The sequence below is a fragment of the Pygoscelis adeliae genome, unplaced genomic scaffold (genome assembly GCF_000699105.1).
Source record: "Pygoscelis adeliae isolate BGI_AS28 unplaced genomic scaffold, ASM69910v1 Scaffold116, whole genome shotgun sequence".
NCBI classification, from domain to species: domain Eukaryota; kingdom Metazoa; phylum Chordata; class Aves; order Sphenisciformes; family Spheniscidae; genus Pygoscelis; species Pygoscelis adeliae.
The window spans coordinates 1646582-1659974 of record NW_008825080.1 but is presented as its reverse complement, the minus strand read 5'-3'; the positions used below and the strand labels follow the sequence as shown (position 1 = coordinate 1659974).

At 44.6% G+C, this 13393-nt stretch overlaps 1 protein-coding gene across 1 annotated transcript in view; it reads right to left on the bottom strand.

The window, feature by feature from the left end:
* Positions 1–4412, bottom strand: part of ANKRD55 (ankyrin repeat domain 55) — a 52507-nt gene extending 48095 nt beyond the window's left edge. Inside the window, exon 1 of the mRNA XM_009326929.1 lies at positions 4373–4412. Within this exon, the coding sequence (XP_009325204.1) occupies positions 4373–4412 (40 nt within the window). The remainder of the gene's footprint in view (positions 1–4372) is intronic.
* Between the last annotated feature and the right edge of the window lie 8981 nt (positions 4413–13393).

Genomic DNA, 13393 nt, shown 5'->3' with positions numbered 1-13393 from the left:
CTGCTGAGAGTCAGGAGCTGAGCAATCCAGCCACAAAAGGAAACTCTCCATCTCCCGAGCAGAGCAGTTGCATACCCGGAGGTCAGGATGGCAGGAAGATGAGGACATGGTTGCACACCTGCATGTGGGTCCCTGACTCCCTCTGCCCTTTTTCATCTAACTAAAAGCAAAACACCTTCCCCTCTGTGCCTTTGCTTGCGCTGGGCCGAATCTGCTTTCCCCAGAACAATTATCCTCCTGTATGAGGAAAAGAAGCAAAACTCTGAATGAATGGGTGGATGGACGAATGAACGAACTTTTCCCCATGCCTGCTCTCGCGGAACACCGGCTCCACTCCTATTAAGGGAATGGTGGCATGAAGCCACATCCAAGATTCACACTTCCCCACCCATGAGTCATAGCTGTCAGAGCAAGGAGAGGCAGGTGGACCAGGCTGTCACCCTGCTGGCAATGGAGACTGGGCCAGGAGGAATTGATGTGCGACATTGTGCATCTGACATAAAGTAGACTGACGCTCACTCCATTTCTGTAGGGTGACATGATTTCAGGTGGGGTGTCTTTAAGATGACCTGTGTGGCTTTGGGTGGGAGGTGAGGAGGAAGACAGATGTGTGGTCTTCTGATGCTTCACATGACAGGGAGCAGGAAATGCCAGGAGGGCTTGAATGTCATTTATGCTGAATGCACTTGGCTCCAGGTGACACATTCCCACTTCATCTTCCTCCAGCTTACCCTGTCAAGGAATGAGGGGGCATGGGTGCAAAGCTTGTAGGCCATTTCTTTTTGCAGACATCTTCCTGGGCAGAAGAGGAATGGCTCAGAGTGGGCATTTTGCAGAATGTGACAGTGAGGTACTGAGCACTTGTGTCCCGCTCTGTGAGCTTGCCCTGCTGGTGAGCTCGGCTGTGGCTGGGGCACCAGCACCACGTGGAATAAAGGGATTGTGAACAGCGAAATGCCTGACCCTCCATCTTCAAATGAGTTAGCGTTACTTCATTTATTATCTTTCAGTTTGGTAAATGGCAGTGAGTACTGCTGCCATTTCAGATACATTTTACATTTTATTTTGGAAAATTGCTGTGCTACTGGTGAAAGGAAACTGTCAGTCAGCTTCAGGAAGGCAGAAGATCCAACTAAGAGCCTGTGTATGGAGCAAGGGTAGGGAGAAACTGCAGGCTGGCACAACAGTGGCGTAGAAAAGTCTGGAGGAATCTTAGTGAGCAAAGTCCAAATGACATACAGGGTTGTGACATCTTCTTTTGTAGCTAAAATCCTCAGAAGGAATCAAAGTTAAAAGCCAATCTATCTGGAACAAGCTGCAGTGTTTTAAAAGCACAACATTTCTTTAAGACAAAGTAATTGTCTTTTGGACAGACAAGGGGTTATGTAAAGAAACATGCAGAATGATCACAGGATTCAGAGCAATGAAATTACACTGCCTGTGACATTAATTCTCCTCTGACTTTCCTATAAAGAATGCATGTTTTACACAATTTGCGATGTCAGCTGATGTGTTGTTTTACAACGTGCATGTTAGATGTACGTAAGTGCATGCTTTCTCCTGCATTGGATTTTTAAGGTCTAAATAAATTTGCTGCAGCTTAGTGTACGTAGTCTTGACAATGACTGATTTAGACCTTGCTAAAACACTAAGTTTCGAAAACTGAAGGCTGGATAACAGGATAATTTGTTTGTTGTGAAGAAGAAATATTTATGTATATAATTTACTCCCCTCTTTCCTATAAACCCTCTTGTCTCCACCAGTAGCCAAACGCCTTATGTGATTTCCTACAGCTTGTCGGCAGGACACGATACTAGGCAGTTTATTTGATTTCAGCATGTCAGTGTCAAGGGTCAGCAGGAGGTGGATGAGTGCAGTTTTTGGAAATTGTAACTCGCTCTCTAATATTATGGATTTATTGATTGCTTAACAAAGTAATAATCCCTGTGTGTGCCTGGCTGTGAATGTACCAGTCCAGGCCTTTGTCTAGCTTCTCTGTTTAAATGGTAAACATTTGAAGCCAGGTACAGCACGCATTTAAATGGCACCAAGCAGTATTAGGAGAGGAGGGGTTTCTGATGTTGCTTGGCTTCTTTAAGTCCCACATTACTATTGCTGTTACTATTGGTAAGTATTATAAGATATTAATGAGGAAGTGTTGCAAAGAGACAGTATGATTTTCAAGCCTGGAATGCTGTTTTTTTGATCTGTAGCTGGGATAGTTTTCTGATGTGTGGGGTGGAGAAAGGGTTTGTAGGGGGGGTTGGATTATTTTATTGGACCAACAGATATTGATCTGGTGTGTTTGAAAGCTAGTCTGTATTCTTCTGTTGTTATAAATTGCTCAAATGAAATATATTCCCCTTCTCCTTGCTAAAAAAAATTATGCCTGCTTAAATCACTAATGTGCCAAGACATTAACATGCTATTTGGATAAAAATCACCATACACTGTGAATTTGGAATAGAGCTTTCTTTCCATGATAACCAATGGGTTCAGTGTCCCATTACTGTGTGTGGTCTGCTCCTGGTCCCCATCTGCCTCCCACGCAGCTAGCAGAGAAGGCAAACAGTAAGTCACAAGTTATCTAATGAGCCAGCACCCCTGCAGTGGTGGTGGAGGAGAGATGATGAATTTATCTGGAGGGGACACTTTTGCTGGGGAGGTGCTGTGAGTGGAGTGTGACATGGGGCTGGAGATGATGCTGGACAGGAATAAGGATGGGTCAGTGTGGAGAGTGGCCTGGTGGGAGGAGGAGCTGCAGATTAGGAGCGAGGGGAGGTACAGGCAGATGGTGCCTCCCAACTCTCTCACTTCTATCCAGATAAGGTGGTTTGAGTCAGTGGTCTCCTGCATTGCTGTCTGCTCCCTTATCCATCTGGAGACTTGACTTCTCCTTCCCCAGCCCTGGTCATATTCCAGCCTCATTCCTGGCACCACTTCCATTGGCTGCCTGGCAGCCATCCCCATGGCACTGAGTGTGCAGGGTTTCCCCCCTCCCTCCCCACCCTGAGTACTGCTGGGTCAGCGTGTGGCACAGAGCATACTCGTTCTGCCTGCAGAAGGAGAGCTTGAGAACAGCTGTGTGGAGCTGCAGAAGCTCAGTCAGCCCCACACCTCTGTTCTGTTGGGGAAAATGCTCCTTACGTCATTCGCACATAACCTAGGAGCACCTGTCTCTATTCCTGCAGTACAGATCCCCCTTCTCCCGTTGCACTTCCCTTACTCCTTTATCCCTGCTGGTAGTATTTTTTCTCTTGTCACTCAGTTTTGCTTGATGGCTTCCCACTCTCCCCCATCTGCTCAGGATGGGGTCCTGGCCGGGCTGGTGTAGACCAGTACTCTTAAGACTTGCTTCAGGCTTTGAGCGCTACTGTGACTGAAAGGCAGCCATAAGTCCACTGCTTTACATGGAGTGTATTTACTTTGGGTCCACCAAAGATGCATAGGCAAGCACAGAAGTACAACCTGTGGGACCTGGCTGCCCAAAAGGCACCACAGTGTCTGTCTTCCTTCTGCCCTTCATTTTTTTTCTACAGTCAGCACCTTCGTTGTGGGGCCAGCATGGCCATGGCAGCTTGGACACTTTGCAATTTGTGGCCACTGCACACAAATTATTTCACAAGCTGACTTGAAGAGAAATTTGTTGCAACACAGATAATCAAACAATGACACCTTCCTGCTCTGGGAACATAAAAGGAATGCTGCTACATTCCTTATAGTGGATTAAGCCTTAAGATATAAAAGCTTGTATTGGCAAATAAGGACATAAAATTCAACCATTTAACTTAAAAACAGACAACAAAGAGACATTTGTATTTCCATAGCAACCTTATAATGTAGAAAATCTTCATGTTGAGGCTTTTAAAGGTATCTTAAATTCACAGTTACGGCAATACTTACTTATACAGCTAAGATTTGCTGAAGCAAAATCAATCACTTGTCAGCATCTAGTCTTTTAATGCATACAAACTAGTAGACTTATGAAAATCATATTTTCTTCAATTTTTACTCCATTTTAAACTGCTCTGTTTGCTAATATTGCAATTGTTTTAATATATATATATATCCATAAGAGGACCAATATATAATATAAAAAATACATCTCTCAATGCTAAGCATAAGACCAGTCAGATGCTGTTGCTATTCTGGTGAAAAAAATTATTTTTAAAAATCACTGTAGCAATAGGCTGAAATATCCATGTCTAAAACTGATGGAAGAAATTCCTTCATGTGTAACCAAAATATGTCTCTATGAGACCTGATCTTTCACAAAAATTCTTGTAATTCATTCTGTCAAGTAATCTTAGTACATTTGCATGGGAGGCATGGGAGGACCAGAGGATTTTGAAATTAGTAGCAGGTGACTTACCTTTGTGCTGATCAAATACTGATGAAGAACTGAAATCCATTGTGATCTATCTCATTATTTACAACCAGACCAGACAAATGCCATCTCCAGGGTTTTCAGGGAAGAATCCCATATATTACAGTAAACAATGCGACGATAGCTGTCGCCAATCTTCTTGTCAGAGAATTAAACTCACTTTACCGCTGCAGGTTGTTGTCAAGGCAAGGACATTATCACTAGCCCGATGGGAATGGTATATTTTGTTTGTTATGGACTCTTAAAATGACATCCCTGGAAGCTTAACCGAGCGTCTGAAAAACATTTTAGCTTCAGCGAGTGAAACTGCCTATGAGCAGCTCTGAGAGATGCTGCAGCTCATCCAGGCTCAGCAGCCGAGTGCTGCTCGTAGACAAATAAGCCTTGGAGGGTGAGTGGGACTTGGCTGGCAGACGGAGCATGTGCAGAGCTGCCAGCGCAGGTCGGGTGCAGACATCCTCGCTGTGCTGGCCCAGCAGCATGTGCTGCACTCACGGACAGCCCGGTGGGCAGGCTGCCTGTACCACTGTGCTGTCAGCAGGTGTCTGAGGATGGTTTGTGGAATGATGTTTTCAGGGATTACCTATTTCCTGATTTAACTCCTGCATGGAGAACACAAATTAGCAAGCCCTTTCTACCTTCGTTTAGTACTACCCAATTACAGTTAGTTAAAGTACAATGTTTAATGAAGGGATAATAACTGAGAGCACATTACCATGGCTGAAGTGGATAGTGATAGCCCCAACAGCACAGTGGACCAGGTATAATAGTTCACAGCAGATGCTCCAAACAACCCCAACTTGGGAACTCAGACTCTGTACTGTAAAGGGGAGGGGACCCTCGTGAGCTTTGCTTTTTGCTGGGTTGTTTCCATGGAAGAAATAACAATAAATGGGCTGACTTGGAATTTACCTGGAGCAGTAAATCACCAGCAGTACCTAGGGGCTGGTGGATAGGAGGGATATAACAAGTTTACTTAGCACTGGTGCACTGGAAGAGACACATCACTACTGCTGAATACAGCAAACTAATATGTGAAAATTAGGAAAAGCAAGACGCTTTTGGCCCAAAATTGCAGACAGGACCTACACTAAAGCTATGCCTAAGTTTGGTTAGCCTAAGAAGCCCCTAGACTTTATTCCCTGTATTTATTCTATTCTGGTGCTTTGACCGATTCCCGTGACTACAACAAATGCTAGAGACATAACGTACATGTGGACACTGTAGGAGTTGTATCTGGAGCTGATTCACATCCCAAGCATCTGCTTCTGAACCTAAATTCAAAGTATGCATTTGGAAAAAGATAGTATGGTCCGGGAAGCAATACAGCCTCAACAGCTTGAAACGAAAGACCAGAGCTGAAATTCTGCAAAATGTGGCAGTGTGATCTGCTAAAGTGTCCTTAACTTCAGAGAGGCACGTGGTGGGACTGTGGAGCCAGAGATTGGCTCTGTTTCTTCTCTCTACTGTTGACTGGTCCGTGCTTTGGCTCATCTCACGCCTTTTTTATATTGAGGAGGGATCCACCGTGTGGCAAGTGCTGTCTGTGCAGTCTGGGAGCAGAGTATTAGTTATGCAGACGGTCAGCTCCTAACCAGCGTCTCCTTGCCAGGAGGGTGGCTCAGGGCGTGGCACCAGCAGGTGACAGTCCAGTCCATCCAGTCTAATACCCTGCCTCTGCTCAAAGAGCTGCCATGGCTGCTGACTTCATGGAGGAGGCACGGGTGCTGTAGATGTGTCTGTGGTCAGGCATTTTGAACTGCAAATTATCACCCCTGGTGATCTTCAAAAGACCCCAAAAGTGGCCTTTGCTTCCTGCATGTGACAAGAGGCCCTTTGTCCTCTGTGTACACAGGATTTCTGACCCTGGGCACTGCTGCAGTGCAGGTTATGCAGTTAGCTGGCTGCTCCACCATCCTCTGCCTAATCTGATCAATTAAATACTCACAGTTTTACTTGCCCATTTACCATTACTGGGTCTCTGTCCTTCCATTCTGCTCCTGAGATGGAGGCAATGGGCTTCGGACATTACTGGTCCAGTCTCACTCTTGCAATGCATTAGTCTGGGAATGAGGTGCATTGCAGGTACGCACCCAGGGAATTTGGGGGAGAAAAACCTGGCAGCTGATTCCTTGTGGGTCCCACGTGGGGCACAATATTCCCTATGGCACTGTGTACATTTGCCAGGGCCTCAGTTTGCCTTCAGCTATGGGAAAGCCAGGCACCTCCTTTGAGATAGGTGTCCACAGCCCACAGGGACAGAGTGTGTTTGAGAGCTGGCAACTCCTGCCCTCTCCATCCATCAGAGAAGAAGCAAGGCCAATACTTTAGCAAAACACCTTTCCCCATGTAGACACAAGCACCAGGTGAACACAGTTCTGTGTCTCAACTATGGTAGACATATCACAGCTTAGATGCTGCCAGAAAAGCTGACGATTTAGGAGTTGGGCTTGAGTCACTGACTTCTCTGTAAGTGTCTTTTTATTGCTTCTTTAGAAGACTTGAAGGAAACATCTCCAAATCTCTAAGGGCCTCCTGTGCTCAGTGGCTATGAAAGCAACCCTGGCTAAGGACAGCAAAGCCACAAAAGAGGCAGAGCCTGGTTTAGGCAGCAGATAAAGATGATAGCTTTAATATCGTTAATTTACATTATTCTTTAGTTTAAACAAAGCATTCCTGACTTTTTACGCTGTCAGTGGTAGTTGAGTTTTTTTGGGGTGTTGTTTTTTAGTGGAAGAAAGCCCTGGTACAGAAAAGTGACAAAAAGAGAGTAGCAGAAACACAGAGCTTTTTTTGTTATGTGTTTGCCCACATTTACCTGTGCATCAGCGTTTGGCTGCATGTAGGGTAGTTAACTCTCCTTCTCTTTCTAACTGTTCATTAGGTGAATGGAAAAGTTGTGGTGAGACCACAGAGAATGGTCAAAACATATATTCAAATGCTATGGAAACGTTATTTACTGGGGTGCAGAGCAGGGCTGAAGCCTGGCATTGGAGAGACTGAGAGATCATCGGTGCTTACAGCTGACAGCACCTGCTCTATGCCACATTGCCGTCATGATCATAGACTCAGCTTACATATCTGCTCTTCTGCTGCCCCTGCAGAGGCTATTGGCAAGTGGGCAAGAGTTCTGCATCCATTTTCACCCCGACACAGTCAGTGCTTTGGAGGAAGGGTGATCATGTGTCTTTGCAAAGTGCCTGGAGCAGCGCTGTCCCCATCTGTAAGGAGCACTGCCAGCAGCCAGCACCACAGAGACAGCAGCTCCAGGGGTGAAGTGTTCCCCTGCTTTCTTCACGGGTATATCGCAAGCCTGAATGTTTACACCCTCAGTATTGCTCGGTAAGCATGTAATCTAGTGAATGGAAGTTGAAATGAACAAAGGGATACCATCAACCTTCATTTTCCATTCCTAATGAAATCCAGTAATAATAATTTGATTCTAAAGTATTTCAAGTACCATGCTATACATAAACTAACTCCCAAATGGATTTGGAGCTCCATCCTCAATGTTGGAAGCATTAGCACCAAGTTCAGACATGTGTGGAGAAGTCAGACCCCTAGCCAGGCAGAAGAATTCAGCTGTGCTTTCTGGTGGGAACTGATCTGGGGTCCACTCAAATGAGCAAAATCTCCAGTAAAATGTTGGCAGATAAACAGTGACTGGAGAAAGGAGGAAAAAGTCACAGCTACATCTTAGAGGTTCCCACATGAAATGTAAGACAGAGTGAGGATCTGTTCTGCTCTGCTCCCTGCTTTATAAGGCCAAATACATTCTCTGCTAAGTCAATATGACTTTTTGCCCTTGACTTCAATAGGATCAGGGCATCTCCCGTGGTACGATTTATTGGGATATCACTAGCATCCTTGTGAGACAAATTTAGTAACAAGCCAATTGTGCCTGGGAGTCTACTCTGTAATTACAGTAGGGCTGTTAAAGAGTAACTGGTTTTATGGGTATTGTGTTCTGAAATGATAATCTGTTTGTAATTAACTAAACCAAATTTAAACTTTTTCTCAGACTGATTGTTGTGCCCACTTCAGAAGGAGTGGGGAGTCTCCCACTGAGTTTATCACCCTTACCGTGCTGTAGCTTTCTCTCATTACCCTCCAAAGACTTCCTCATGATATTTCCAGGTCCAAAACTGCATTCAGTACCTCTGTCATGGTGTAAGGCTGGTTTAAAGAGCCTGGCGAAGTGGGCAAGCCAGATGTGCATGTGGAGGAGCAGATGGGGTGGGTGTGGAGCCCTGCTGAGTCAGGAGGGTCAAGGTGCAGGTGTGTCCGTCCTGGGTACACACCCCTGTCTGCGACATCAGAGAGCTGGAGCTGGGTCGTGTCACATTTGTGGTATTACACTGGTAACTGGAAATTTATATGCAAACCCTCACTTTTTAATTCTTTTTTTCTGTTATTGTTTATTCTACAAGATCACATAAGGAAGAAAGAAGTGTCTGTTCCAGGTCAGATAAAAAGTTCACCTAGCCTGGTAACCGCAGTGTCTAAATAGCACTCATCAGCAGCTGTCTGGCAAACTGCAGGACAAGTGTGTAGTGGTATTTCCTCTGAGTACTCCCCTAGTCTCCAGCCTTTCTCAGATCATTGCCTGCAGAGCGAAGAGTCTCTAAGGCAGTCCTGTGATTCTGCAGAGTTCCAGTAGATGGTGGGGTGGTATCAGCAGCTGGCTCTTTGAACCAGCAGAAGCAGCTCTTAAGTAGAGATGCTTGCATTGTTTTTCTATTAGATCTTTTTAAGTGGAGGAAGAGAAGTTCATTTGTGGGAAACCAGTAATCTCTGACATTATGCAGTGCATTAAGAATGCCTGCAAATTAATGAAGTCCCATTCCAGATATCAAATAACAGTACAGAGCATGACTAATCATCTATGAATGGTAAGCTTTGAGAGCCTTGCTGTAAAACTTTGTGATAGTAAATTTGCATTGATAAAATACAGGAAAAGCTTAATGTGTTTTTACCTCTTCGACTCCAAAATACTCTATCTTAAACAAGAAAAAATAGTCATTTAAAGGTAGATAGCAAATTACAAGTGGGCTGAAAACAGTATCAAGAAGAGTGAATCAAAAAGACAAAACAGACTGACTGATGCATCTCTGTAGAGTTAAAAGGCGAAGGGAGAAAGTCACCCCTTGCAGCACTGAATCAGGAGAAGGCGGCTGCCTCTTCCCCAGCAGCTGGGGATGTACACATTGGGAATCCCAGTCTTGTTCTGCCACTGACTTGCTGGGACAGCTAGGTCAACTCATCTCTGTACTGGATTCAGTTGTCATGGTTTAACCCCAGCCAGCAACTAAGCACCACACAGCCGCTCCTCACTCAGCCCTGCTGGGTTGGGGAGAGAATCAGAAGGGTAAAAGTGAGAAAACTTGTGGGTTGAGATAAAAACAGTTTAATAGGCAAAGCAAAAGCCGTGCATGCAAGCAAAGCAAAACAAGGAATTCATTCACTACTTCCCATGGGCAGGCAGGTGTTCAGCCATCTCCAGGAAAGCAGGGCTCCATCATGCGTAACGGTTACTTGGGAAGACAAACCCTGTCACTCTGAACGTCCACCCCCTTCCTTCTTCTTCCCCCAGCTTTATATGCTGAGCATGACGTCACATGGTGTGGAATGTCCCTTTGGTCAGTTGGGGTCAGCTGTCCCAGCTGTGTCCCCTCCCAACTTCTTGTGCACCCGCAGCCTGCTCGCTGGTGGGGTGGGGTGAGGAGCAGAAAAGGCCTTGACTCTGTGTAAGCCCTGCTCAGCAATAACAAAAACATCTCTGTGTTATCAACACTGTTTTCAGCACAAATCTAAAACGTAGCCCCATACTAGCTACTATGAAGAAAATTAACTCTACCCCAGCCAAAACCAGCACAGGAGTCGTAATACCCCATGGATGTGTGAATGTCTTTTCAAGGCTATTTGCACCATTCTGCTTTTGCGTGTTTGCTGTACCAGTTTTCCTATGAGACACACAAAACTGGGCTAGTGAGGGAGTGTCAGCCGCTCTGGGAGTGCTACCTGCCATAGCAGTGGATGTGTCCAGACTCTGCAGTGGGATACGTGGATGACACTGGCAGTGTAACAAATCCAAACAGGCACAACTAAACAGAAAACTTGAGTGAGAATTCAGCTCTTAGAGGAACTGCTTAAAAAAGAAACTAGTTCATCCCCTGCTTCTGAGCACTCTTATATTACATGAAAGGCAAATATAAAGCATCCAGTCCAATTAGCTTTGGTTGTAGAAACAACAAGAATCTATTTATTGTGTCATAGGATTATTATATCAAACAAATTTCCTCTGTTCCTCATTAATGCTTACAATACTGATACCAGCTAGCCACGCTTCATCTTTCTTCTGCAGCAAGCCATGGAAGCATGCGTCTTCTTTCTAGTCCTGTTTCTTTGAATGTCTTTTTCTGCCTCTTAATGCAGAAATCAGAGGACAATAACAAGATTAAATTCCACACCTGTATCTTTATGGCATGTCCTTTCTAATGATTTCAGTTTTATATAATAGTGGGTGTTTCTGTGCTGGAGCTAAGTCCATGTCTTTGGGATGCTGGCCCCTCCTGTCTGACCTGTGAAAACCCAGAAATTGCTTACAGCCCTTAACGTGACAACTCACCACCTGGCTGGGGAGATAGCATGCTTCAGGGAAGCTGGCTGGCATAGTGAGGAAGTTGTCAAGGCATAGCTACAGTCAGTGACAAATCAGATTCATGCATAAGAAAAGTAAAGTGATGGCTGGAAAAATTAGTAACATGAACAAAAGTGTTTTGATGGGGCCATGTTGCAATGGCAGATGTCATTACAAAGTTGAGCATCAGAATTTACATAGTGCCTGGAGAATAACTTTTTGCTTCCTCCATTCATGTCTTGTTATTGTCTTATGCAATTTTTCTGTTTACAACTACAACCTGGAAGCAGTTTACCTTTTCAGCTGCTGATCATTTTTCTACTGTACATAAAGTCCAGCACCTACAAGCAAAAGTAAGTACAATGCAATGACACATTCCGGATTGTTACTTGTGCAGCTTTCGCAATGACCAGTGTAGTCCAGATGTAAACAGGTAAATAGCAGGTAAATAACGTAGCTGCATAATGCATCAAAAGCTGCTCCTCTGATTCTCTTCAGTGTGATTATAGTGAGGTGTGTAATATGGAGTGAATGAGCTGACGACTTCAGTCTTTTTTGTGTTTGGGGTAATTGAAGGTATGTGTCCATTAAAGTCTTTGATTAGCAGTATTTTACATTTCATTGACATGGTATGTTGAAGCCCCAGATATGAGAAAAAAAAAAAGGTGTCTAACATGCAAACTGCAAATTGCTGCTCAAAGGGTTTAGTCCTGCATTCCTTGCGTACCTTGGACTCCTGTTGATATCTCCTCCCAGATTATGAGCTTTACTTCTGGTTTGCAAGGTGACAAGTGCATTAGTAGTAATGGAGCACACAGGTCTGTGGTTTGGTATTATTATACTTACACAGAAGTGGCAATTTAACTGTATGCCAATGAAACAAAAATGTAAACATTTAACTGGTATCTCAATATACGTAGTGCACTCACTGTCAGAATTTGAAGTTAAGCAGCTGAGTAGGCCACAGCACCAGAGGTGGGCTCACAAGCACACTGCACAAAACAGTGTTATCCTTTTGAAGACTTAACACTATTACAGCTGCTGAAGGTGCATCAAATCTGCAACCCGGCAGGACTCTGGATTGCAGCAGCATTTATTATTGCTTTGATGTAGCCAGGATAGTTCCCAGAGTTAGAAGACCTATTTATGGATGCACCCTCCGTCTGTACAATAAGTAGTGTAATTGTTGTGAAATTATGGTGATAGTGGGAGACCAAGGAAGCACTGTGCTCCCATGGTGTCACGCAGGGCTGAAACCCAACCTGAAACTCTTTTGAGGTCCTAAGGTTTTTCAGTCTACCTAGACAAGACATAAAAAGGTTAGGAAAAGTTACCGATGTGAAGTACATTGTAGAGGTCACTTGGAAGGCCAGAGCAGGGTCACACACCCGGCTAGCAGTCCTGGGACTAGCAAAGGGCTTCCAGATGGCCATGGCAGACTAGTGCTGGGTCACTCTTTATCCTGGCTGTGGGATCAAGGGTGGCCTTACTGGTTAAATACTAAATTCGGAGATGGCTGTGTTCGCTGCAGCCTGCTCTCATAGGCTCTGCTGTTCCAGTTTACTGGAAATAATAATATTGTAATAATATTCATCAGTTATTCATAGAAAGCAGAAGATTTGTACACAGAACTGATGTGGTTTTAAATGCTTGAGTGGATGGTTGCAGGAGGGCTGTTGTAAAGTTTGCTCATTTCTTACTGTGATCTCTAGAATCAGTGTGCGACAGAAATGTAGAAAACATATTTTGCTGCTGACAAGTGGCTTTTATATGAAGTAATTTTTGGACTTCAGAGGACCTTTCCTGAGATTACAAAACCATCCAAGTGGGTCAAAGTGTGGCCTTAAACTATGTGGATACTTTAACTGGCAAGAGAAACTGGAAGCTCTTTGGAACCACTTGAAAACTGTGTTTATTCTGTATATGATGGACAGGCACAAACTCGCTTGATTTGTGCTCTGACACAAAGACAAACCTGGTTTGTTAGCTCAAGCCCAGCATCGTACTAATATAGTCACACATTTTTCAGCTTGGAGTGTCTGTCTACTATATCCCACATATATACATGGGAAAAATAAGCACAGGGAGGAACTTTTCCTCTACAAATGTAACTGAAACCTCCAGATATGTTGGTCAGAAGTAATTAATGGATTACACACATAGATGTTCAGGAATAGGAACATGAGAGCAGATGAGCGGAGGTGCCGAGGGTACCTCAAGCAACCGCAGCGGAACGGGATGCAGCACCCGTGCAGGGGGGCTGTGCTGCCTGGCCCCGGGGTGCAGTGCAGGGCTGTGCATTTTGTCGGGTTGTCAGTGGCACAATAGGTGACAGATGAAACCCCATGGCTTCCTCCCCGCCCTGC